This window comes from Molossus molossus, unplaced genomic scaffold (assembly GCF_014108415.1).
Source record: "Molossus molossus isolate mMolMol1 unplaced genomic scaffold, mMolMol1.p scaffold_m16_p_12, whole genome shotgun sequence".
NCBI lineage: Eukaryota > Metazoa > Chordata > Mammalia > Chiroptera > Molossidae > Molossus > Molossus molossus.
The window spans coordinates 10,167,299-10,193,783 of NW_023425347.1; the positions used below are offsets into that span (position 1 = coordinate 10,167,299).

General features: G+C 43.3%; 1 protein-coding gene across 5 annotated transcripts in view; it reads right to left on the bottom strand.

Moving 5' to 3' along the window:
- Positions 1-26,485, bottom strand: part of LYRM4 (LYR motif containing 4) — a 163,319-nt gene that overhangs the window by 27,415 nt on the left and 109,419 nt on the right. The window contains exon 3 of one of the 5 annotated variants that reach the window (XM_036256965.1): positions 23,488-23,606. The exons of the other annotated variants lie outside the window; for them this stretch is intronic. Coding sequence (XP_036112858.1) covers positions 23,532-23,606 — 75 coding nt within the window. The 3' untranslated portion in view covers positions 23,488-23,531. Of the gene's footprint in view, positions 1-23,487; positions 23,607-26,485 lie in introns of those variants that run through there. 5 annotated transcript variants of the gene reach the window in all.

Here is a 26,485-nt window from a genome sequence, read left to right on the forward strand (position 1 = left end):
GGGTGAATTGTATGGTATGTAAACCTAAGTATGTCAAAAGATGTTAAAAAAAGACATTAAATATTTGTTTTTACAGCTTCAATACTGTCTCCATTTGCACTGTTCTGTTGGCCACGTGGCTAAGTAGCACTTGAAAGAGGCTAGTCCCAGGGGAGGTGTCCGTAGGGAGTGCACTCCTGGGTCCCCACGGAGAGCACGGTGCAATCACGACCACATGGAGCGGAGCCGCTCCTCCCCTGCTCCTTGCTGAAAGTGGGGGAGGCCAAGTGCACAGGCACCGGGTTGCCTTGTGGATACAAGTCTCTTTAGCTCACCAATCATTATGGGCGAAATTAAGCTGTCAGACTTGATAGCGCTGAACACACTCCCCTGGGGAAAGTTAGAGTTATGAGGCTGCCCGGCTGAGCCACAGCAGATAAAAGGAGCCACCTCTATCTTTTCCTTTTCAGGAGAAGAAATCCATCTGAAGATTTCAGGGGCCATTTTTAATGAACTGTCACAAATAAGTAGATCTGGGGGTTACACTCTCCCCCTCCCCACAACCACTTTGTAAACTTGTCTATGGGCCCTCTTACTGTTGTTTTTTGCCACACTTCCTGACGTTCTTACACAGCTTTGGAAGTGGACCATTGTGTGGGGGATGACCGAGTTCTCAATCTTGCTTTTATTACAGCACTGAGCGAGGCCCATCTCACCAGCAGACGCGGTGAAGCTGCAGCACCACGGCAGAGGTAGATGCACCTGCAGAGATGGGCCTAGGAATTCTCTCAGACAGCTCGTGCTCCTTGAAGGCTCGGCTTTGCCTCCCCAGAGCCTCTGATGTGCAGCTCAGACACACGCTTGCTCATTCCCCACAAAGGACTTCTCGTGGTCATAGGAGATGATCTCCACATCAGCACTCTCTCTAAGGACTGAGAGGCAACAGCAGCCTCACCCCTGCCCACCCTCCAGCCACACTGCCAGAACATCAAGGGCCACTGAACATGCATGTGGTGTGTCCACCCCAGTCCTTCCTAGAGACCAGGGACGAAGGAGGCAGTGGCATTGAGTTCATGGGCTCTCCAAAGGATCACCTTTTGTATTCATTGCTGCTGTACCAAATGTCCACAAACTGGGTGGCTTAAAGCCACACAAATTCTCTTACAGCCGTGGAGGCCAGAAGTCAAAAATCAGTTTCACTGGGCTCAAGTCACGGTGTCAGCAGGACTGGGTCCTTCTGGAGGCGCTGGGGTAGAATCTATTTCCTTGTCTTTTCCAGCTTCCGGCTGCCTATATTCCTTGGCTTGTGGCTGCTTCCTTCATCTTCAAAACACATCACTCCAACCTCTGCTGTCATAACATTTCCTCTTCTGTGGTCAAATCTCCCTCTGTTTTCCTCTTATGGGGCACTTGTGATTACAATTAGGGTCCACCTGGAAAATCCTGGATAATCAATCTCCTCATCTTAAATCTTTAACTAAATTATATCTGCTTAGTCCCATTAGCCATAAAATGTAACATTTACAGTTCTAGGGATTAAGATGTGAACACCGTTGGGGGCCATTATTTAGCCTACCAAACCTTACTTTATGGTTTTTGTTGAAAACAAAATTCTTAAAACTAGAACATAGCTTACTGCAGAGAATATGAAAATATAGCTCTAGGCCCACCCCCACTTTACCAGCCACAGGGCAGTGACAGCACAAGGCCACCCAAAGGGCCAAGGTAAAGAGACATTGGGGGTGGGAGTGGAGGGGGAGGGTGGGGGCTCTAAAAGGGCTTTTTTCTAAGTTGGTTATTAAGTACTTGGGATGTGCTCTTCTTATAGATTACATTGTAATCAAGTAGCTCTTTCTATAAAAACTAAGTGAATTTGAAATCTCTCCATGAAGAATACTGGAGAGAGGGATGCTGGCAACTTGGAGAGCTGACTATCGCACGCTTTCCGTCCACGTGCAGATCCAATCCCTCTGCCACCGAGAGGCAGGCAGAGCGGCTGGCAGTGAGGCGGGTCTGGGCTGGGGAGGGGGGTGTTGCAGGGAGAGTTCATGAGAGCTTTCTGGGGACCAGGCAGGGCCTGTAGACCATCACTGGGGAATCTGGGATGTGTGTGACTGGAGAAAGTCTGTGGACCCTGGGAAGCTGGCTGACACTGGCTTCTAAGTGGGCTTTATTAGTCAAAGACGGGCTGAAGAGCAAGGCGGATGCTCCCTGTTCCTGAGGCTGGGGCTGCACCTCAGGGATGGAAGGCAGGCGGCTGCTGCCACGGCTATCCCAAGGGTCCCCTGGGAGTGGGCACCCTCCTTTTTATCACTTATGGAACCGCAGCCAGTAGGGCACCCTCCCAACCAGACCAGAACCCCAGTGAGATGACAAAACAACACCTAAGGGAAGTCAGGTGGCTCCTATAAAATGCTGCTGCTGGGAGAGGTGGACAACGAGCAGTCACAACAAGAGAACTTAGAGACTCAAGAGAAACCACTAGTATGCGACGAGCACATCTATCACATTTGTATACGTAGGGAAATAGGATGTCTTGACGGGAAAAACAGGTAACCTTTTTCAAATAATAGTACAAGAAAGTATGCTTCTCATTACAAGCATCAGGCTACAGAAGACAGCCATCAAGGCAGAGAAACTAATAAAAGAGGGAAAGAAAACAATAAAGAGCTATTTAATAAAACCACCAAAAATAAAGGAAGGAAGAAGAGAAGGTAAACTATAATAAATAACAGGATGAAATGGAAGGAATAAAATCAGCTCTACCAGCCATTACATGAAATGTGAATGGACTAAAGGGGAGAGCTAACTAAACAAAACTCTAACAAAAACGATAAAGACTGAAAAATCAAGAGATAAATTAAGATACGCTAGCTCCATTTTTTTGGGGAAAATACCAGTTTATATTGACACTAGACGAGGCAGAGTTGAGTTTAACATCACTAAATAGAATAATGAGCAACATTTACAAAAAACATATGGCAGCCATTAACTTGTAAGCACTAAATAAGACTGTAGCTAAGTATATAAAGCCTGAATGAACTATCTGAAATGAAAGGAGAAACTGCTAAAAATAAATTATAGTGGGGAACTTTAATATTCCTCTTTCAAACTGAATAAAGCCAGTACCTTTAAAAAGATGATGACATAGAGGATTTGCATAATACAGTAAACAAACGAAATACACATACATGTACCTCAAAGAAAATATTTTAAAAAAATTGATCAAGGACTTGGCCAAAGAATACTATAAAGTTTTCAATTTCTCAGGTTAACTTACTTTCTATTAGGTTTTCATATTAGCTGACATAGAGTGGCCCATTACTTTTGTTTAGAGCATTTTCTTAGTATATAATCATTAAAAATTACGTTGTAAAAAATACTTAATTACCTGGAGAATACATGTTGAGTGGGGAACAAAAGCAGGATATAAATCATAATTGAGAAGCAATCATTATTATGCCTTGGCCTCAAAACTTCACCCCTAACTTATACCTTTATCTTCAACCAGTCATGGACTCCCCGTGGACAGATCAAGATTTATCGGCATATCCTAAATCCTAAATTTTAACCTAACTTAACCCCAAGCAAGTTTCCATGATTGCAACCAACTCCTGTGGCTTCTAGGACTCCCCACAACAAAGAGAGGAGCCATTTTTGCACCCTGACCCTAATTCTCTGGGATTAAGTTTGAGGATCAGTGGCTTTACTAGTTAGCAATACATGTTTCAGAAAGTAACATTCACTGGGCATGTGCCAGGCCTAGGTGCTTTCTTTAGTTTCTCACTTAATTTTTACAAATACTCTAAGTAATACTTAGTACTCCCATCCATTATATGGATGAGTAAATGGAATCAGAGAAATTTAGTAACCTGTCCTCATTATTACAACTGGCAAATGAATTACAGAGCTGACATATTCCACTCCAAGTCTTCTGATTCCAAAATCTACAACCCTTTAAAAAAGTATATATCCACTGGAATACGATGCAGCTGTAAGAAAGAAAGATCTCTTATCCTTTGAAACGACAGGGAGGGAACTCTAGAGTATTATGCTGAGCAAAATAAGTTGATCAGAGAAAGACAAATACCACATGATCTCACTTATTTGTGGAATATAATGAACAAGGTGGGTTGATGAATGAAATAGACCGAGAGACATAGAAAGGAGTATTGTTCAGACTGACAGACCTCAGAGTAGGGGGGTGGGGGGGAGTGAATGAGATGAACCAAAGAACTTATATGCATGTACACATAACCAATGGACATAGACAACAATGCTGGGGGCGGGGGGTGGAGAGGAGAGGGGGGGGAAGGAGAAACATCTGTAACAAAAATAAATTAATAAAAATTGGAGGGAAAAAAAGTATATATTCACAGCCAAGCTTTATTACTTTATTAGAGTTAAACAAGCACATCAAAGGTCAGGGTATGAACTCAGAGAAATAGGGCTGGCTCCTGGGTTGAAGATGAATCTAGAAAGATGGTTGATGAGGGAAATTTGGGTCTGAGTAAAAATGTATGACTTTTTTTTAAATCCTCATCCGAGGACATTTTTGCATGTATCTTCAGATAGAGCAGGAGGACGAGAGAAACATCGATGTGAGAGAGACACATCGAGTGGCTGCCACCCACATGACCAACTAGGGCCAGGGACAAACTGCAACTGAGATACGTGCCCTTAGCGGGAACCGAACCCGGGACTCTCTGGTCCGCAGGCCGACCGGCCAGGGCTGTATAACCTTTTTTACTACAACATACTTCCTCTGAGAAAGTGTCTGCTGTTCTTTCTAATTAATATTTTAAATGGAAACCTCATGTTATTCAAACCGCCGAGTCCTTCGGTCACTTCGGCTGGGCTGAAAAGGCTGAGAAAGATGGAGATGTGATTTCCAAGTTCAGTTTGTAGTTCTGCTTCAGGAGCACATCTTTACAGAAATGAAAGTTTAGGGTATTAACTGAGTAACACTGAACAAAGTAAAACACGAGTCATCCACCTCTTGGATCACACAAAAAAATTAGCTTTGCGCCCTGGCCGGTTTGGCTCAGCGGTTAGAGCGTCGGCCTGCGGTCCAGAGAGACCCGGGTTCGGTTCCCGCTAAGGGCACGTACCTCGGTTGCAGTTTGTCCCTGGCCCTGGTGGGGTCGTGCGGGTGGCAGCCACTCGATGTGTCCCTTTCACGTCGATGTTTCTCTCTCTCTCTCTTCCTCTCGCTCCCTCCCGCTCTATCTGAACAAAAAATGGAAAAATGTCCTCGAGTGAGGATAAAAAAAAAAAAGAAAAGAAATTAGCTTTGCAAAGTAAATTTGAGTTTATTCAGATTTTGCCAGAAAAGGAAGTTAGCTGAAGCAAAGGCGAACTGGAATCCCCCTCTATGTTTAACTTATTTGCAACTCTGCCAAAGCCACAGAGCCAGCCCAACTCATGGGAAGCGAGCCTTACGAAGGAAATAGCATTTTCCTTCCTGACGTAGGGGAGCGAGCAGTGTTGAGATCCCACAGGACTGACGGCAGCACAAGCCATCGCAGCAGCGTGACAAGAGGAAGCTCATGCGCTTCCTGAGGACTCGGTAGTGGCTATGCGGCCTCTTGCCCCTAGGTTTTCTCGAGACGTGTTCAGGACAGACCTGAGTCATCTTGGCAGGGGTCATGCCTTGTGCTGGACGCCTGGGGGGCCACTCTCTGCGATGCAGCCATTTCATGGGCTACGCTGCCATCTGACGCATCTAGACAGCAGTTAGAAACAGGGGCCCCTTTTTCTCATATTAAAAAACAAACAAACCAGGTCAGTGCAAGATGATCTTTTTCTTCTCAGCTTTTCCAAAATTTTATTTTCTAAAAGATATAACATTTTGCATAACTCTAGGCAGTCGATTTCTAACAGCATCTGCTATCTGATAGAAGCTGAAAAGACATGGCTACTCCCTAGGACAAATGAACAGACGGCACACATTTAAATATATCACACCACCACCACCTACAAAGAGGGCCTGGAATCCAGCCTTGGCTGTACACTGGCATCCCCCGGAGAGCTTTAGAGTATCCTGATGCTTAAGCCACATCTGAGAGATTATAGTTTACTTGGTCTAGGGTGTGGGTTATATGTCAGAATTGGTTAAAAAAAAAAATGTGGTAAAATACATAACAAAACTTACTATTTACACGACTGTAAAGTGTACAATCCAGGAGAAATAATGACATTCACAATGTTGTACAACCGTCACCACTACCTAGTTCCAAAAATGTTTCATCGCCCTAGAAGGAAACATGATGCCCATTAGGCAATCACTCATCATGGTTTACCCTCTAGCCCCTGGCAACTACTGCTCTGCTTTCTGTCTCTCTGCATTCCTATGCTAGGTATTGCATATAAACGGAGCCATAACCATGTGGTCTTTGTGTGAAACTTCTTTCACTTAGCATAATGCTTTCAAGGCTCACCCAGGTTGTAGCATGTATCAGTACTTCATTAATGTTAAGGCTGAATCCCACTGCACGGATATACCATATTTTCTTTATTCACGCTTCAGTTGAAGGACATTTGGGTTGTTTCTACCTTTGGATTATTGTGAATATTGCTGCTATGTACTTTTGTGTACAAGTTTTTGTTTGAATACCTGTTTCAGTTCTTTTGAAGTGGAACTGTTGGGTCCTATGGTAATTTTATGTTTAACTTATTCAGGAACTGCCTAACTGGTTTCACACATCAGGATTTTTAAAAACATGTTTTTTCAAATATATTTTAGAGAGAGACGAAGGAAGAGAGAGAGAGAGAGAGAGAGAGAGAGAGAGAGAGAGAGAGATACTGATGTGAGAGAGAAACGTCAATGAGTTGCTTCCCATATGCACCCTTACTGGGGACCAAACCTGCAACCTGGACATGTGCCCTGACCAGGAATCAAACCGGTGACCTTTCGGTGTAAGAGATGACACTCAATCAACTGAGCCACACTGGCTAGGGCATGTCAGGATTTTAGAAGCTCCCTAGGTTAGTCTAACATCCAGCCAAGGTTAAGAACCCAGTTGGTTAAGATCCAACTATCAATTTTTATACAAGATAAGTGACAAAACAAAGATGAAATCAGCAAAATACAGACATAAGAACTTACTTCTTCAGCAAATGAATTACAAGGATAAACAAGAGAAAACAAAAACTTATAGGCGAACCTATAGATTAAAAGACATTTTAGAGGCATATCATCCAAGTCTTACTTGGACCCTAATTCAAACACATAGACACACAAAGTTAAAAAAATTACATTCGTGATGTAATTTGAAATTTAAACTCTGTATACTTGAGGATATTAAGGAAATATTATTTTGTTAAGTATAATAATGTTATTATAGTTATCTTTTAAAAAATAATCTGCCTTTTTAAATACATATAAAAATAGTTTAATATAAAATACAAATTTTTTCAAAATAATATAGAGGATATATAGATGAAATACCATTGGCCATGAGTATATAATTATGAAAGGCTGGTGATGGATACATGTAACTCATTATACTATTATGTCTACTTTTGTGTATGTTCATATTCTGCAATAAAAGTTAAAAGCAAATTGGTATAGCCATTAGGGAAAACAGTATAGAGGTGCCTCAAAAAAATTAAAAATAGAACTGCCTTATGATCTAGGAATCCCACAAAATCATATCTTGAAGAAACATCTGTACTCCCAAGTTCATTGCAGCATTATTCATAACAGCCAAGATATAAAAACAACCTAGGTGTTGTCCCATACGTCCTAACCACAGCCTCTTGTGATGACATGTTAACCTGCCCTGAGGAACTGACACCTCTAGGAAGACTAGTTAGACTTTCTTCATTTCTTGTTGTGGAGAGCTATGCATAGAAAGAACTCTGTCTCATTTGGCCAGTGTGGCTCAGTGGTTGAGCGCTGACCCATGCACCAAGAGGTCGGTGGTTCGATTCCCAGTCAGGGCACATGCCCAGGTTGTGGGCCCAATCCCCAGTGTGGGGCATGCAGGAGGTGGCCAATCGATATTTCTCTCTCTCTCTCCCTCTTACTTCCCCTCTCTCTAAAATCAATAAAGGAAAAAACAAACAAACAAAAACTCTGTTTCTTCCTGGTGCCCCTTTTTCCTAACAGCTTTATGGAGATATAATTCACATACCATAAAACCTATCCATTTAAACTGTATGAGTTTTAGTATTGCTTTTTAGTATATCACAGTTGTCCATCTAGCATCATAATCAATTTTCATTGCCCCCCAAAGAAAATCTGTACCTATTAGTTGTCTCCCACCCCCCAATTTTCCATCTTTTCCAGCCCCTGGCAACCATAATGTTCTTGCTGTCTCTATGGATTTGCCTATTGGGGTCATTTCATAAAAATGCAATCATACAATATATGTCCTTTTGTCTGGCTTCTTTCACTTAGTAAAATGTTTTCAAGGGTCATCCACACTATAGCATGTATAGTATTTCATTCCCTTTTTATGGCTGAATAATACTGCATAGAGATACCATGTTTTGTTTACCCATTCATCAGTTGATGATGATAGGGTTGTTTCCACTTTCTGGCTATTGCAGATAGTGCGGCTGTGAACATTCTTGTACACCCTTTGGTGTGGACATGTGTTTTCATCTCTCCTGGGTATATACCTACAGGTGGAACTGTGGATCATATTGCTTCTTTTTTATTCACTGATTTTACAGAGAGAGGAAAGAGGGAGAGAGAAATACCAGTGACAGAAAACACTGATTGGCTACCTCCTGCATGCCCCCCACTGGGGATCGGGCCCACAAACTGGGCATGTGCCCTGACTGGGAATTGAACTGGCCACCTCTTGGTGCACACTGAGCCACACTGGGCAGATTGCTGCTTCTTTTTAAGCCATAGCGCTGTTGCTTCCAGGATGTGTCAGGAGAGTACCAGAGCAGCATAAACCAAGTTCCTGGAGTTGGCACCGCTCAGTGAGCACCTTAAAAAGCCATTCCAGTATGTAGTTTATAATCTCACTGTGTTGATATTAAGCATCTTCTTTGAGTTCCTTCTTCTGAAACCTCTAGTGTCCCTTAAATAGGGACTTTGCTAACTGGCTGGCGATATTCCGAAGATGACTAGAGGTAGATCAGGGGCTGTGAGAAGGTGTTATAGAAATAAATTTCATGATGCTGAAAGAAAAAACTTCTGCCAAAATTTTATATATAGAAAAAAATGATATTCGTTTTTCTCAATTAGAAAACTTTGAATCAGTAGCTAGTAAGAATAATGAGTGTTTTCATGAGTGATTTGTAAACTGTATCACAAGCCTTCTATATTATGTCCAACTGTATTTAAAATCATTTCCCCTGGATGATGGACATTTTAATATTTTGCATCTAATGTCCTGTTACTTTATTTGTGTAATTAAAACTACTCGTTTGTTCATCTATTCTCAAAAGAGGCAGAATTCCTGCTCTTTTCTAGATATCTTCACTCTAGTCACAAACTGGGGTGAAAGTTGACAGGCATGTCCTTGGCAAGTCACCTAGGGACAACCAACCATGTTCATAAGAATATGTTTTTGAGGGAGGACGTGGAGCACTCCTCCTGCAAACCTTAACTTCTGTTCTCCTTCTAGCATCAAAGTATACAACGGGCTCTGCGTTCACATCAGTGGCAGAAAAAGTCACATCTTCTGTCCAATGTCTGACCTCTCCCCCTGGGTTCCTTACACACTGAGGTGTACACACTTACTTTTGTCTTTGGTCGAAAGTTATTGGGTGTGTAGAGGCTCCACGAGTTACAAAGTGAAAAACAATTGTGGTATTTCTGGGATTGAAAAAGGGTTCCAAAGATGACGAGAGGTAGATCAGGGCTGTGAGAGGGTGTTATAGAGGGTGCTATAAATTTCATGATGCTAAAAGAAAAAATTTCTGCCAAAATTTTATATATAGAAAAAAATATTAGTTTTTCTCAATTAGAAAACTTTGAATCAGTAACTAGTAAGAATAGTGAGTATTTTCATGAGTGATTTGCAAACTGTATCACAACAAGCCTTCTATATTATGACATTTGGGTATTGGATAAGGAACCCCACTCAAAACCCAAGGAAATACCAAGATACAACAGAAATAAACCAGGTGACACACAGGACCCTGGACTTAAGCTTGGGGGTAAAAGAGTAAAAAGAAAATTAACAATTAGTAGAAAGGAAAAGTTATTTGGGATTTTTGCTTTGTATATATGTTTTTATTGATTTTAGAGAGAGACGAAGGGAGAGGGAGAGAGGAAGAGAAACATCAATGAGAGAAGGAACCACCAGCTGCCTCTCACACTCCCCCTACTGGGGATCAAGCCCAAAACCCAGGCATGTGCTGTGACCTGGAACTGAACCGGCAACCTCTCAGTGCATGGGATGGTACTCAAGCACTGAGCCACACTGGCTAGGGCTCTTTGGGATTTTTAATAGAAGGAAGTGCTAGATATGTTAATACTTTAAAGTCTAAAAGAAATAGTATTCTGAAAACCAGAGAAGGACTTCAAAGTTGGTTGCTACAGATAAAGTCAGAGTTTAATCCCCAAAGACAAACATTAATGTTCAATGAGTGCCTACTAAGTTTCAGACGCCTATTACGGGTCAAAAGCAGGTTTACAGTTTTGAGTACATGAAACACAGAGTTTATTCTTTTTTTTCTTTTTCTTTATTGTTGAATGTATTACAGATGTTCCTCATTTTCCCCCCACTGACTCCCTCCTCCCCACTCCTGCCCCCCTCCTGCCTTTCCCCCCACTGTTGTCTGTGTCCATTGGTTATGCATATAAGTTCTTTGGTTTATTTCTTCCCACCCCCTAGCCCCCTTCTCTTTGACGTTTGTCAGTCTAGCAACCAGTTTGTTTTTCTTAATCCCTTCACCTTTTTCACCCATTCCCCCAACCCCCCTCCCATCTGGCAACCAACAAAATGTTCTCTGTATCTATGAGAATGTTTCTGTTCTGCCTGTTCATTTTGTTTATAGATTCCATTGTCAATAGATATGTATTCATTGCCATTTTGTTTGTTCATGTATTTTATCTTTTTCTTCAAAAAGACCCTTCAACATTTCATATAACGGTTTGGTGGTGATGAACTCCTTTAACTTTTTCTTGTTTGAGAAACTCTTTATATGGCCATTGATTCTAAATGACAGCTTTGCAGGATAGAGTAATCTTGGTTGTAGGTTCTTGCTTTTCATCACTCTGAATATTTCTTGCCACTCCCTTCTGGCCTGCAAAGTTTCTTTTGAGAAATCGGCTGACAATCTTATGGGAACTCCCTTGCAGGTAACTAACTGCTTTTCTCTTGTTGCTTTTAAGATTCTCTCTTTGTCTTGAACCTTTTGCATTTTGATGATGATGTGTCTTGGTGTGGGCCTCTTGGGGTTCATCTTGTTTGGGACTCTGTGCTTCCTGGACTTATATGTGTTTCCTTCACCAAGTTATGGAAGTTTTCTGCCATTATTGTTTCAAATAGGTTTTCGATTTCTTGTTCTCGCTTTTCTCCTTCTGGCACCCCCAAGATGCGAATGTTGGCACGCTTGAAGTTGTCCCAGAGGCTCCTTACACTCTCCTCATTTTTTTGGATTCTTTTTCTTTTTGCTGTTCTGATTGGGTGTTTTTTGCTTCCTTATATTCCAAATCGATGGTTTGCTTCTTGGCTTTACCTACTCTACTATTGAATCTGTGTAAATTATTCTTTATTTCAGTTAGTGCCTCCTTCATTTCTGACTGTGCATCCTTCATTTCTAACTGGTCCCTTTTTATGCTCTTGAGGTCCTCACTAAGTTCACTGGGCATCCTTATAAGAAGTATTTTGAACTCATCATCTGTTAGGTTACTTAGCTCCATTTCATTTAGTTCTTTTCCTGGAGATTTTTTCAGTTCTTTCATTTGGGACCTGTTTCTTTGTCTCCTCATTTTGGCCGCCTCCCTGTGTTTGTTTCTCTGTATTACTTAAGGAGAGGTATGGGGCTCGCTGAGACCAGATGCTGCTTGTTTGAAAGAATTTAGGAAAACCTGAAGCAGGATCCAAGCAACTGGCAACAGCTTGGGTGGGCCTGAAAGTTGGGTGGGGTGGGGCGGGGCCTCAGGGAGTCAGCAGGGCGGGGCTACCAGTGTGAGCCAGGTTGCTGGAGTCCCAGATATGGAGACTGTCTGCCGCCCCCGGGAAGGGCTCACCAAAGGAACAAAGGTCTCTGACAGCATGTTTGTCCCTGAGAAAGCCCCCTCTCCAGCCCTCGCTCCAGTGCCAAACAGCTCAGTTCTTCCCTGTATGTCTCTGGCGCCCCTCGAGCTGCCTCCCCTCCAAGCTTAGAGGGAGAGAGTCTGATAAGTCCGTGCATGGGCCCTTTAAGGAGTTGCCTGGGGCTCCAGCTGCTTCAGCCTCCCTGAACCTCAGTTCCCGCTGGTTTTTCCAGCCAGAAGTTATGGGGTCTCTCTTCCTGGCACTGGAACCCTGAGCGGGGCACCTGGTGTGTGACAGGGACCCCTCAGTCCTTAGAGAGGACCTTCCCAGCCGAGGTGTCCTCCTGATTTTCATCCGCCACACGTGGGTGTGGGACCCGCCTGACTGCCTCCGCCCCTCCTACCAGTCTCGATGTGGCTGCTGCTTTAATTCCGTAGTTGTAGGACTGCCATTCGGCTCGATTTCAGGTGGTTTTGAATGATGGTTGTGCTGTAGTTTGGTTGTAACTTTGATGTGGTTGTAGGAGGACGCGATACCGCGTTTACCTACCCGCCATCTTGACCGGAAGTCTCCAACTACAAGAGTTTATTCTTGTAGTTATTTATTAATTATTGTAGTATTCACCATTCAAACAACTGTAAACCTACCTTTGCCCCACTCTGTACACGTAACTGGGTTTCATCCTTGTTGACAGTCCTAGGAAATGGGTATTAAAATCTCTGCTGTAGAGATGGGAAGACAGAGGAGAAGGCAACAGTCTGTTCTGAGTGACAGGAGCTGGTGAGCTGCAGGGCTGTGACTCATCCATGCTGCTAGCCCAATACCCGGGGAGAAACAGGGCAACAACTCACCTAGAAGGTGACATCTGTTAGTGCTCCAAGACCCATGGCCTTAGGGAATAGCTTCGATTTGGAGTCGAGTCTGGTGCTTGTTGGCACACCTCTGTCATTCAGGATATAATGGCCATTTCGAACTGATGTCAAAAAGTTACCCAATGATTATTCCACTATGTCTTACACAGGTGACCAAATTTACCCTCTGGCTCTGGTGGCTCATGGCAACCTTCGGGGTAGTGTTTCTTTACTGGGAGTCAGGCAGGCTCATGCTGACTGATGGGCAGGTTTACTGGTCATATTAATAGTTTCTACTTCTGTGGTGTAATACATGGGTGACTGATACACAAACATTGAGAGGTAGACAGCTGTGATAACAGGACACATTCTAAAGACTGCATTGTGTCCTTGGCCTTGAGATGCAGGCTGGCCTGGGGGCTGGCTCCAGAGGGCCTAGATATGTGCACAGACCTGGTTAAAAGCCAACATGAAGACACTGGCTTTGTCACTTCTGTCTATTCTGTTCTGTCTTGACAGAGTTTTAAAGAGCACTACGGTTATCCTTGGCAACCCTCAAAAACACAAGGCATTTCAGTTTTTGTGGTGGCAAATTTTACTCTAGAAAAACTCGAGTCTCAAAGGACTATGAAGAGGCAAAAAAGGGAACTAAAAATACAACCAAGTAGGACTTAACAGCATAATAAAACATTCCACCAGCAGATGGCAATAGAGGACTTTGTGAGCAATTCTGGCAGCTGGGTTCTGAGATGCTTGAAGGTAGCTTTTAGCAGCTATTGTATAAGTGATTTATGTATTTGGATTCTGTTCAATATTATAGATGCATTACTGAATAAAACATTCACAGTGCATTTTCCACTAGCAGCTGAGCTCCAATTCCAAGCTTCTGAGCCCCAATTCCCAAGGCTCAAAGGAGCCCCTGCCATCAAATTGCTTTCCTCCCAGAATAGCTGTTTCATACCCCAGAAAAAGAAATGCTTAGAGAGGGTGAGAGAGCCGATGTGACCACATCATCGAAATGGCTTACCATGTATGTGTTAGTAGAAGCACATGTCTATAAGCTGGACTCCTTGCAACAAAGCTGTCCAGGCTTCCCTGAGCTCCCGCCGCCCTGGATTTCCTCCCTCTCACGCTGCTGCTCAGCACCACAGCACCAACAGTCTCCGGTGAGAGGGGCTAGTTTCGGCTTGGACAAGAAAAACAAATGGCTTGTTCGTAAGAAATATGTCAAGTATATTAAAAAAGAAATTCTTCCCTGGCTGGTGTGACTCAATGGTTGAGCACTGACCCATGCACCAAGAGGTCACCAGTTCGGTTCCCTGTCAGGGCACATGCCCAGGTTGTGGGCCAAGTCCCCAATGGGGGGCATACAGGAAGCGGCTAATCGATGTTCTCTCTCACTGATGTTTCTATCTCTCTCCCTCTCCCTTCCTCTCTCTAAATCAATAAAGAAAAGAAAATTAAAAAAAAAAATCTCATACAGGGTTGTTGTTTTTTTTAAATCTTCACCCGAGGATCTTTTTTTCCCCACTGATTTTTAGAGAGCGAGAGAGAGAGTAGAAGGGTGGGGGTGGGGGGAGAAACATGGATGTGAGAGACATATTGATTGGTTGCCTCCTGCAAGCACCCCACTTAGGGCCGGGGACTGAACCTGTGACTCTTTGGTCTGTGGGCTGATGCTCTAATTGCTGAGCCACACCAGCGAGGGCCTCATACAGGGTTTTAAATTGTGGGGTTTTTATTCCTGTCCTTTCCAGAGACCCCAGCTGGGAAATCTCTTCAGCATCCCAAACACTGGGCTGGCACCATCTGGAGGCGGCAGGTGTGCAGTGCTTGCTCCCACGGCTGCTGGGCCACTTCTGGCCAAGCCTCTGCAATCCCTTCCATGTGGCTCCTCAGCCAAGCCTCTGCAATGGCCGGCGCTCTGAGGTCTGACACGCTGCGATGCTGTGACGTGCCCTAGCAAGGAGGCAGGAGCCGCACTGCTAGCACAAACCCAAGGTGCGAGCCAGCTCAATGGGCTGGCCTCTTGAGCAGGAAATACTCCTCATCGGAATATGTCTGCCCAATCACAAAGTTTCTGCAGAAACATTTTCTATAGAAAGTACCGGTGGGATAGGCAATCCCCGTGGTAAATGCCAACCTAGCACTTCAAGTACACAAGTTGTGGGTATTCCGGCTTTAGTCACTAACATGTCAAGTTAGTTGAAGTCTGAGGCAAGCTTTTCCTGCTCCTTCTCATATTTGCTCCCCCCTTTCTCTATTTGAACAAAGAAAAGGAATTGCAGTTATAATAAGTGGAAATAATATTGTTTTCATGTTATAGAAGAAAATGAGGTTTATAAACGTTAAGAAATGTGCTTAATTTTACATGGCTGATACACCATGGAACCAGGACCAAAAAAGAGCCAGAACTAAACCCCCAGAGTATGACATGAAGGTCAGCGCTTCTCATCACTGCAATGGTAAGGGTCATGGGTACGGTCTTTCTCTGCAACAGCTACCACCCTCCTGCCCACAAAGGGAAAAAAAGCTTCATCTAAAGGGATAGCAATATGACCCTCGTCATTATGAGAAAATAAAACAATCACAGGAGATATGGCTGCCAAGAGGAAGACAGAATAACCATTTCATGGCTTCATTCCTCAGGCTCACTGATATGGAAGGTATAAAACACCAGGACGCCCACAGATACGTCTTTAGTTAACACTAAGTGTGCTCTCACTTATACCCATGGCTTCGTCATGATGCTGTGACCATAGTGACTGTTAAATCTGTTTCTGGGACAGACGTATCTCTTGAGCCCCCAAACCAGCATATTCAGCCTTTCAATTCTCTCCAGAGTTCATCCATTCTTTCCCACAGCCCTCAGCCCTCAAATTATCTGTTGCTTGGATTAGATCTTCTCCCTGGACACATGGCTCCATTATCAACACTCTACAGTTAATTCTTTTCATTACTGCAATCCCTCTGGCTCATCGAGTTGATACTATCACTTCACTGCTTCAGGTGTTCGAGTCCGCTCTCACTGCACAGGGTGGAATTGCACCTGCCCGACTCCCCAGACTGGCAGCTGCTCGCCCGGAACTGTTAGCACAGGCTCCGCAGCGGTTCAGGGGCATCCTCCCCGTCAGCCCAGTCAGCTGGGAGGTAGATGGACTGTGCAGAGTGCTGAGGGGCCCTTATTAACACACTGTCCTTATGGAGACTAGATTTTATTGAAATTGGGCAACAGGCCTGTACATTATCTTATCTCATGTTATGTATCTTTATCCTCACTTTTTATCAGTGAGAAAATGCAGAAAAGTTAAACATGATAATTTATCTAAGGTCACAGAACTGGTAAAGAGAGAAGCAGGATTCAGGCCCAAGCGCTTGCTTCACCAGTACCACCAGACAATTTCTGGGTCCTTGTCTCTGGGCCCCAAACACTACATCTGCTGTGGCTGACACCCTTGGTCACCCACTCTCGGCGGCCCCTTCGTCGTCTCCTTCCTTCACAACAAAGCCCCAAGTGGTTCAGCCTTCTGTAACCTCAGGGGAGGCTGGTTTCTCTCCAGACCTATGGTGTTAATTTCCATTGATCTAAGCCAGCAATTTTCAACCATGTGCAGGAAGAATTTTTAAACATGCAGTAGCTGACTATTTAGTCAGGGGCACTGATCCCTTTCCCCTTGGACTCTCAAATTAAAACACGATAATAGCTAGCGCAACAATAGCTATCCAAAGTGAATGAATCAAGATTATACCTATTTTTTTTTTGTCAGATTGGCAAAAAATCTATTTTTTGGGGTGCTGCAGAATTTTAGTAATTGGTTTATGTGTGCCATGAGATGAAAACGATTGAAAATCGCTGATCTGAGCATCTGTGAAGGTCTCAGTCCACCTGCCTACAGAATGGTTTGGGCATGATCAGATAACACAACTCTGGCCAATGTGACTAAGGGAGGATGGCTTGAGCCTTTTGGAGAAGGTTTGCTCACTCTTAAAAAGACACGAGTTAGGGACTTGCCTTTTTTTAAACTGTTGGATGTTGCCAAGCTGGAAACAGAAGGTCTAAGGGCCACTGGATTAACCAACCCTGGGCTTGTTATATCAAGTAGTCCTAACACATTCTTATGTCAGGGATTTGCAGGGACAGAGAGACCAGCCGAGATGGTCATTTTGGATCAATTACAAAAACTGGAACAGCATGTGAGAAGACAGCACGAAGATTGATGAAATGATCTTGCCAGGTTTCTCCTCCAAGAGGCGGTGGCTTCACCTGGTTGGGAGACGAACCCCTATGGCCTACAGGAAACCATAACCATCGGTATTACTGAGTAGGTTTGAGGTTTACACTTTAATGATGCTCCTGATTGGGTGACAGGTAAGCTTTGCTATGATGTTTGTGTTTTAGTAATTTAAATGTATATTTATGCTCTATATGAACTCCTTTTATTACTGTGAGCAACACCGAAGTGTGGGATTTTCCTTTCTTTAACCATTTAAACTTCTTCCAGGAAATAAACATGGGTAGTCAGAGTCTAGCTGATGTAACATTTTTATCTGAACTTGGGCAAGGGTACCTGATTGGGCTACCAACGAACAATCACTTCAGGATTTCACCCGAAACGCCAGTGACCACAAGTAGAAGAGTGTCCCCTCTCCTGAGAATTGGGGACCAACATGAAGTTATGGTTTAAATTGTGGGTCATCAGCATCCCCAACATACACTGTGCCAGGTTAAGCAAAATTGTCCTTGGATTTGCTTAACCAAATTTGATGTATGCTTATATTACTGTTTTGTAAATGGATTGCTTTTCATCTTTGTTTGAAGGAAGAGAGGAAACAGATACAAAAATTCACATTCATAAAATGTTTCAGTGCAGAGAAGTAAGGCTTGTTCACCTCTCCCCAGTGCGTGAATTCTCCGTGCCAGTGAGTAGTAGGCACCAGTGATCCAGAGGATAAGTTATGCTCTTCTGTCTCATCTCCCTTGCTTTTACTTTCCCAAAGAAACAGCAGTGTGGAGCTTTGTTAAACCAAATTCTCCTGGAAGCCCTGAAGTTCCAGGTCTCATTAATGAGCTGCACAAATAGGAGATGACTGTCTGTCTTTCCTTTTGTAAATTAGTAGAGACTTTCTTCACATGTGGACAGAGTGGCTTGGAGTGGGGGAGCCAGGATGAGGGGCCTTTTAGTGATGCTTGGACTAAACACAGGAAAATAATCTCTGTCTTCTTCTGGTCCTGGAATGTGCTAAGCTCTTCAGCACTCAAGTTCTCTGCAGTCTGTCTCCCCACAGAATACCTGCTCTTGCCACCCTCCCCTTAACTCACTTCTGCTCATCGCCAGGTCCCAGATTAAACGTCACAAAAGATCCCTGACGGGCATCTCTGGTCATCTTCCCAGGAAGCCCTCCTTAATAAGAGCACTTAATTCTGCTTCCTATGATATATTCACCTGTGTGCTTGTCTGTTCTCCTAGACTGTGAGCTCCTGAGAGCAGGGACCACACCTGTATTTGTTCTCTTCTTCATGCCCTGCGCTATACTGTTGGCATTTGTTGCAAACATGAAAACACAAAGGAGAAGCGAAGGCCGTTAAAAGTCCAGGGCTAACAGATAAGTGTAGTTTACAGGGGGATGACTTCAGGGTGCTGTAAGGGGACCTGAAAGTTAGAACTCTGATCTGTGTGCACACTTGGACTGTGGCCTTGAACAAGTCACTGTGACTTATAAATGTTATCAAGTACAAACATAAATTAAAAAGTCAGACAACTGCCCTGGCTGGTTGTTGGTTGGATTCCTGGTCAGGGCACGTACCTAGGTTGTGGTTCGATCCCCTTTGGGGTGTGTGTGGGAGACAAATGGATTGATGTTTCTCTCTCACATCGATGTCAGTCAGTCTGTCTGTCCATATGTCCCTCTCTCTCTCTAAAATAAAAACATACATACAAAATAAGAAAACTAATTATGGAAAAGATTGTTTTAGTGAAAGAAAAACTTTCAAATAACTGAACAGGTAACCTTTACCTAGTAAGGAAACACACACACGAACTTTAATGCAACCAAGAGATCAACTCTCCCAAAACTATACCAACGGTAATTACTAAAAATGACAGCCTTTTTTCAAAATAATTTTCTATTTACATGGAAGATACATAATGATATAACTTATGATTAAACCTATAAGTACACATATGCCATCTCATTTATAATGTACTTCCAAGTATAAAATAAATGTGGGTTTTGGATTTTTTTTCAGAACTCAAATTTCATTTTTTAATGATCTAAAATGGCTCTAACAAAATTTCATTTTTGACACAATACTTGTTGGATACAACAAAACTGCACTTTAAACTGAAATTTCATATTAATTATTATATTTTGGGGGTTGTAGGATGACACCATATTTCAGATAAATGCTTGGGTGGGTGATATTTCGCCAATTTAGCTTTCTGTTGGATGTACAGTCCTGAGTGCTCATTAATAACTCTGTGAAACTATAAATCTGTGATATATTCAGGTTTTCAAAAAGATAAGTAAAATAGGTACCAATGTGGTGATATTAAGTAATATTTTGGGTATATATGAAATGAGGATACTAAAATGAGGACCTGAAAGAAAGCATGCTATGTGGGAAGAGGCTGCTAGAAAGAACTACAACAGTTAGCGGTCCTTCGCTCCGAGCTGTGAGAGCATTTGACCACCACCAGCTCATTAGTTCTCCCAGGAGCTGAGGACACAGGTATCAAGGACGTGTCTGGCTCATTATCTCAGACGCTGACACTGCGACTAGGGAGGCATTAGGTGGTTCAGCCAAGGCCACACAGCATGTCACAGCAGCTTTCTTAGATGTCGGGTTTCAAAGTCATAGTTCAAATCACTGGTTTATCCTTATTGCGTCTCCAGACATTCTTCAAGTGTTCTTTGTGGGGGCAGGGAGGAAAGAACCAGAAACTTTGAAGTAAGCCTTAGCAGCAATTTACCTCATCTCTTTGGCTATTAAATACCCAGGATTATGAGATAAACTAAGGCTGGTGGAAAAAATAATCTAAATATCTTGGTACGTCTTATGAAAAAAATGTAGCCCTGAAGGCTTTCAATGCTGTGAGGATTGGGGTATCACAGGGCTTCTTATAGATTAAAGTAAACTGGGTGGGCAGTCATTTCAAATAAGCCTTCCCCTGGAGCTATGATTGGAATAATAAAACTATGGGACAATGGAAAGTTTGGGGACACTGTCCCTCCAAAATTAAATATAAATATTTAGAAATATAAAAATCAGACAGATAATTCCATTTAAAATCATCTGTGTGCATTCACTGTACTAAGTTGGTCATTTCTATCAATGACTTCCTGCAAGTAAAACATTCATCACTTAAAAATAGTGCTAAGAGCTGTGGGATCAATGTAGAAAAGGGCAAACGTTAACCGTCAGACACAGAGGCAGGTGAGCTAGCAGCGTGGCTTCCAAGAGTCCTTACTGACTTTCAGACGTTCGCCCTTTTTACAGGATACAGCAATGTGGGGTATTGAGAGGCAAGTAATATGTCACAGCCCATCTGTTTTATTGTGAGTACAGAAAATCCTAGCATATCAGTAAAAGCTCAATATGCAAGCTTTGTGGAGGCAGGTGATGGTTAATGGTGTTAAACTAGCACATGCTGTGAAAACTAATGGCAAAGGAATAAACACAGGAATCAACCATTTCTGCGTTCCTTGTTATTCTTTCTATTTTGAAGTCTGATTTTGACAGATTACAATAATCTTTCCCTTCTTGGTTTAACCAAGACTGGGGACCTGAATGAAGGTCATCAGACCTGGGTTCAAGCCCCAGCTTTGCTATTTATAGTTGGTTAAGTTATTCAACTTTGCTTCAGCTCCTTCCTACATAAAATGCAAATAATGATACCCACCTCATAGGAATGTGAGAACTGAGGTATGTAAAACCCTGAGCACAGCAAGCACATAAGCATCGTTAGCTATAAGAATAACTACGCTTTCTCTGTGGTCCCTCCTCCGGCCATAGCAAAAAGCACATGAGCTACCAAATGTACGAGTGCTTTGTGCACAGCGGAGTGCCGAACACTTATCAGTGCACCTCAGCTCCCAGCTCCCAGCTTCCCTTCTGAGAGCATGCCTCCTACCTGTTCAGGTTGTGACAGCTCTCTCAGGTTCCAGAACGGCAGCTGAAGAAATCGTGTGCATCTCAGGGTCACTAGAATTGGAGTTCTCATGTGTCTCTCAAGTCTGCTCCTATTTTTGGGTTTGGTTTGCCAATGACACCATCTTTATGACAGCCCCACAGCATTCTCTTCAGTGTCTCCTCTCCCTTCCCAATTTTTATCTTAAATTTAAGCCCCTATCAGCTCATTGCTACATTCTTTTTTTTTTTAATCCTCATCTGAGGACATTTTTCCATTTTTTGTTCAGATAGAGTGGGAGGGAGAGAGAGGAAGAGAGAGAGAGAAACATCGATGTGAAAGGGACACATCGAGTGGCTGCCTCCCGCACAGCCCTGACCCAACCAGGGCTGGGGACAAACTGCAACCGAGGTACGTGCCCTTAGAGACCAAACCCAGGTCTCTCTGGACCGCAGGCCGATGCTCTAACCGCTGAGCCAAACCGGCCAGGGCTCATTGCTACATTCTTGCAGGAGCTTCCCAACCAGTCCATCTGACTCTCTTATCCCAGTCCACATGAATATTCACAGGACAAGGACAGATGCAATCTATCTTTATTTAACTTCCTACACAAAAATTGAGTAACTTCAAAATGCCTTTTTACCAACCCCCGAATCTCCGCTCGGCCCATCTACCTGTTCACCTCGTGCAGGACCCCTCCTTCACATGTGCTGCTCACAGGGCGCAGTGTCTGCAGTGGCTTTGACCGGCCCACTGCCTTCTCCCTCCATCCTTGCTGGAAATGTCCTCCCCAGCTCACACATGCAAATTTCACCCATTTTTAAGTCCTTGAGCAAATGGCTCTTCTAAAAGAAAGTGCTTACCCTGCCCCAAATGGCATATATCATCTCTTGTTATCAATTATCCTAGTCTTTTATTAAGAGGCAACGTGATCTAACAGAAAAAGTATGGGCTTTGAAATCAGAAAGGCTTGTTTCTAAATCCTGGTCCAATATACTGCTGCACAAACAGGGGAAGATTACTTATCCTTGGAATGTCTGATCCCTTATCTATAAAACGGGATGATAACACCCACCTCACAGCATTATTGTGATAATTAAATGTACATAAAGTATCGAGGGGTCCCTGTGACACACAGAGAAGCTGAAAAAATACCAGCATGTTTTTCCATGACCTTTTCAACTGATATTCTTTATCTTCCCTTTCTGGGAGAATCAGTTGTGCTGCTATGTCATCTCCCTGGCTGGACGTAGGTGCCTGGAGGGCAGTGCCTTGTGGGACGCACTGCTGCACTCCCACAGATGGGCACAGGCCGCCAGACTCTCATAAATGCCTGGAAGTATGGCTACAATATTCTTGGCAACTGGCATCACTGAGAATGAGAACTGGAAAGGACCTTAGAAATAAATCACTCACAATTTCATTCTAAGATGACGAAGCTATACAACCCACAGATGCTAAATGACTTGCCTATGGCTAGCATGCAAGGGAACGGTGGCCGACTCCTGGCCCTGTGCTTTCCCATCCTACCACGCTGCGGCAGTGATCAGTGGCACCCTGGTGGCAGCCATGTGAGGCCAAAAGCATTTCTTAGGAAAATGTTACTGCCCATATAACTTATGCCAATCGGGGAAACATCCATAGGAAATATGCTTATTTGTAATCTGACAACACATCTGTAGTATTTCAATGCTTGGCATGACATACTAGATCAAACAAGGGCTGGCTTTTAGTAATCCCTCATTCTTCTAATCTAAAAACGTGTATCCCACTATGTCCCCTTTGGTAAAAACGCCCATTCAGAAGGCATGATGGCGGAGGTAAACGAAGGACTGAAGGAACAGTCCTGTCTCTGGCTTGCACTGTCATGCTGCCCGTCCCTCCCCTGGCTGTTCACCTCTTGTCTGCACCCTTCCTCCCTCAGTCCCACCCTTCAAAGGTCCTGCTTCCTCACTGACTGTGTGGACGACTAACTAACCTCATAACCCAGTTAAAACTAACATGCTAGTGGGAACTGTTCCCAGGTAGTGAGATGTTAACTGTGTCCTGGAGAAAGCCCTCCCCTTTCTGCCTGCTCCATTCATGGCTGGGTAGAGTTTCCAGGCCAGGTCGGAAGGCTAATGCAATGTGGCTGGGCCAACCCTCCACTCACTGCCTTATAATGAAGACCTTGTTGGTGGGAGGAGAAAAGTAGAAAGAGCTGATTATACAGTAAAAGTATTTAGTATTTTATTTATCTCCAGATCATATAGGTAACAACTATGCGAGGTACTTCTTTAATGGATACTTAAGACCCGTTCCTTAAGTGAGGAGAATGTGTGCCTAACTCTGCCTCCATGTCCCACGATGATAACAGCATACAACAGCATTTTTCAGGTTTGTTTCTGTTAAATCTTTGATCATCTGAAACACGACAAAGATCCCAGATCCCAGATCCCAGCACAGCATGCTGATGAAGAAGTTTGCTGGAGAAGCTGGCGTTGGAAAAATAAGTAGATGAAAAGTGTTACCACAAGGCGTGACCTTGGGCAACTCATTTAACCTAGAGCTTCAGTGTCCTTCTCTGTAAAAGAGGGGGGATCATCAGCGATACTCACGTTACCCTCCTCACGGCAACTGACATAAAACAGTGAAATTCAACCTGCCACTCTTGGTAACTTGTAATTTTCAATAGGGATGCTTACCAAAATCTTTTCTCTGGTTTAAAAAAAAATACATTCTGATGGTAGCCAGAGTTGGGCACCACTGTTAATATAGTTCTTAACAAACGTAAGGAATGAATGATATTTCTAGAGTCATACATGAACACTTGAATGAACTGATCTTATAGTCTGTGAATACAGAAAGACAAAAGGAAGATTCTAATAATTTGCAAAGAAGAAACAGAGTTGATCCCTTAGTAGAACATCCCAGATAAACATGCTAAATTGCAGCAATCAAACCTGAGAGCACCTATTCAAGGATACACAGAATGCTCTGATTATAAATTACTGTTCTTTCCTGCATCCATTAGCTGTCCATTGTTATCATAAATGCAGGAGCTACAGTTTTTACCTGAGTTATGGAATAAACCAAAAAACCCTTATAAATAAGATTATTTTAAATCTTTAAGCCACAAATTTTAATCAATATCAGTCTGGAATTTTAAATGACTTTCTACTGAACCTCCCACTCCCATCAAGTAATTAAGAGAAATATTGATTTCGTTCCATACATTGTCTTACAAGCTCATAAAATATTAGCTTATTAATATAAAAATGTGATTCAGTGGAATTAAACAGCAGAGGGAATTCTATATAACACCCACAAATTAGGTCTAAATAAGGAAGGTTTCTGATATATCAGTGACACCCTCTCCGCAGTCCCCAAGCCCCGGCACGGGTGGGAAGGGAGGTGACGAAAGGGATGATGTAGTAGATAGAGAATAGCGTGTAGGATGTAAGATCACATGCACACAGATGAAACAGCAGAAAACAAAACCCCAACACCTCACTTTACAGATGAAAAACGTCAGATTCACAAGTGTACAGTCACCTAACCCAATTATATACTTAATGTCAGATGAGGGCATCAGAATCCAGGTCCCTTCAGCTCAGGTCTGGGATGTCTTACAAGCAGTATCACTCTAACAGGATGGCCGGTTGGATGGATGGATGGAAAATGATCTGGAAACACTGCTTCTTTTCTCTGCAGAATCACTAAATCCCCTCACCGCCTCCCACTGGACTGACTGCTAATAATATCATAGGAACACAGGATAGATTTTCAGACTCCGTCTTTACTGGGCTGATATTTCTCAGCTACCATGATCACATATACAGAATGGAAGTTATTGATGCTGGTAATTCTATCATTTTTTTCAATAACTGAGTCTTAATGGCTGCGTGTGTGTTTGGGGGTGGGTAGCCATGCACACACACATCATTTAGTGACCATACACTTTTATATCAAGATGTCATGGAAGCTACTAGAAAACTGGGCTCTAATACTGGCTCTGCCACTGCCTGGACGTACAGTGTTAAGCCTGTTTTCTTAGCAGCAAAAGGTAGATGATAGCCTCGCCTAGCTACTTCGAAGGTTAAAATGATAATGTTCAGGGGAGTGCTCAGGAAAGTGGACAGCATTAAGCAAAGCATAACAAATCTTTGGTATGTTATAGCTCTCAGATTGTGTATGTTCCAACATATCACATGTGCTCCCGTGAAATAAACATCAGTTGATTCCTATGGCTAAGAATAAGGGCAGAGAGAAAAGTGCTGAGATATCTTTGGAGGCAGGGACAAACCTGATGTTTTTTTAAATACGCACCTGAGGACATCTTTCATTGATTTTTAGATAGACTGGAAGGAAGGGAGGGAGGGAGAGAGAGAGAGAAACATTGATGGGAGAGAGACACATCGATCAGTTGCCTCCTGCATGACCCTGACCAGTGCTGGGGATCAAACCTGCAACTGAATATGTGCCCTTGACTGGGAATCAAACCTGGGACTCTTGGTCCATGGACCAATGCTCTAACCACTGAGAAAACTGGCCAGGGCAAACCAGATGTTTTTATTTCACACAGAGTTCTTCAGGGTATGCAGATTTACAGTCTAGGTCATTCACAGTGAATTCTTAGTGGGTTTCATAGTGAATTCTTCACTAGGTTATGTCACCTATTTTTGGGAATATGCCAATACAGGAAGCAAAGGTAAAGATTGAAAAGCCCTTATCAAATCCAAGACAGCAAAGCTACACTGTAGCTCTGAAGAGGAAGACTGTGCCCAGAGATGCAGCTTCAGCTCATGATGAAAGGCAGTTGTCCTCAAGCCAAGGCTCATGCCCTTCCCTGCAGGGGGCACACAAGTCCCGGGCCGCTTCATGGCCAGGAGAGATGCTTTGAGCACAGGTGCCTGCTAGTGGCCAGGTCTCTGGGGGCTGAGTGCAGGAACTCTGCTCATGGAACAGAGGTGTTTCAAACTGAGGGAATGAAAACAATGATTTGAAATAGTGCGTGAGCCAGTCCGATGGTAGCAGAAAGAATGAGCAGGGGAACAAGCAGAGATGGGCTGCTGAGCTGCCTCATCCCTCCAGGTGTTGTTCGGATAAACCATTCCCAGATCTGTCTCATGCAACCAGAACTCCTGAACCTCTTATTACCTGTTTCATGCAAAGAGAAGAGATTCAGGTCCCCCGAGGGACAGAAACCTTGAGCAGTCCAGTCCTGACTTCCCAGAAGCAGCTCTGTGGCTGCCTGCAGGCCATTAAAGGTTTCACATCACAGCAAATGTCACAGTAACATCCAAGACTTTCCCTAACCTCCCACTCCAGCCTAATTCCATCTTTTTGAAAGAAAAATAAAAAGCACCCTTCC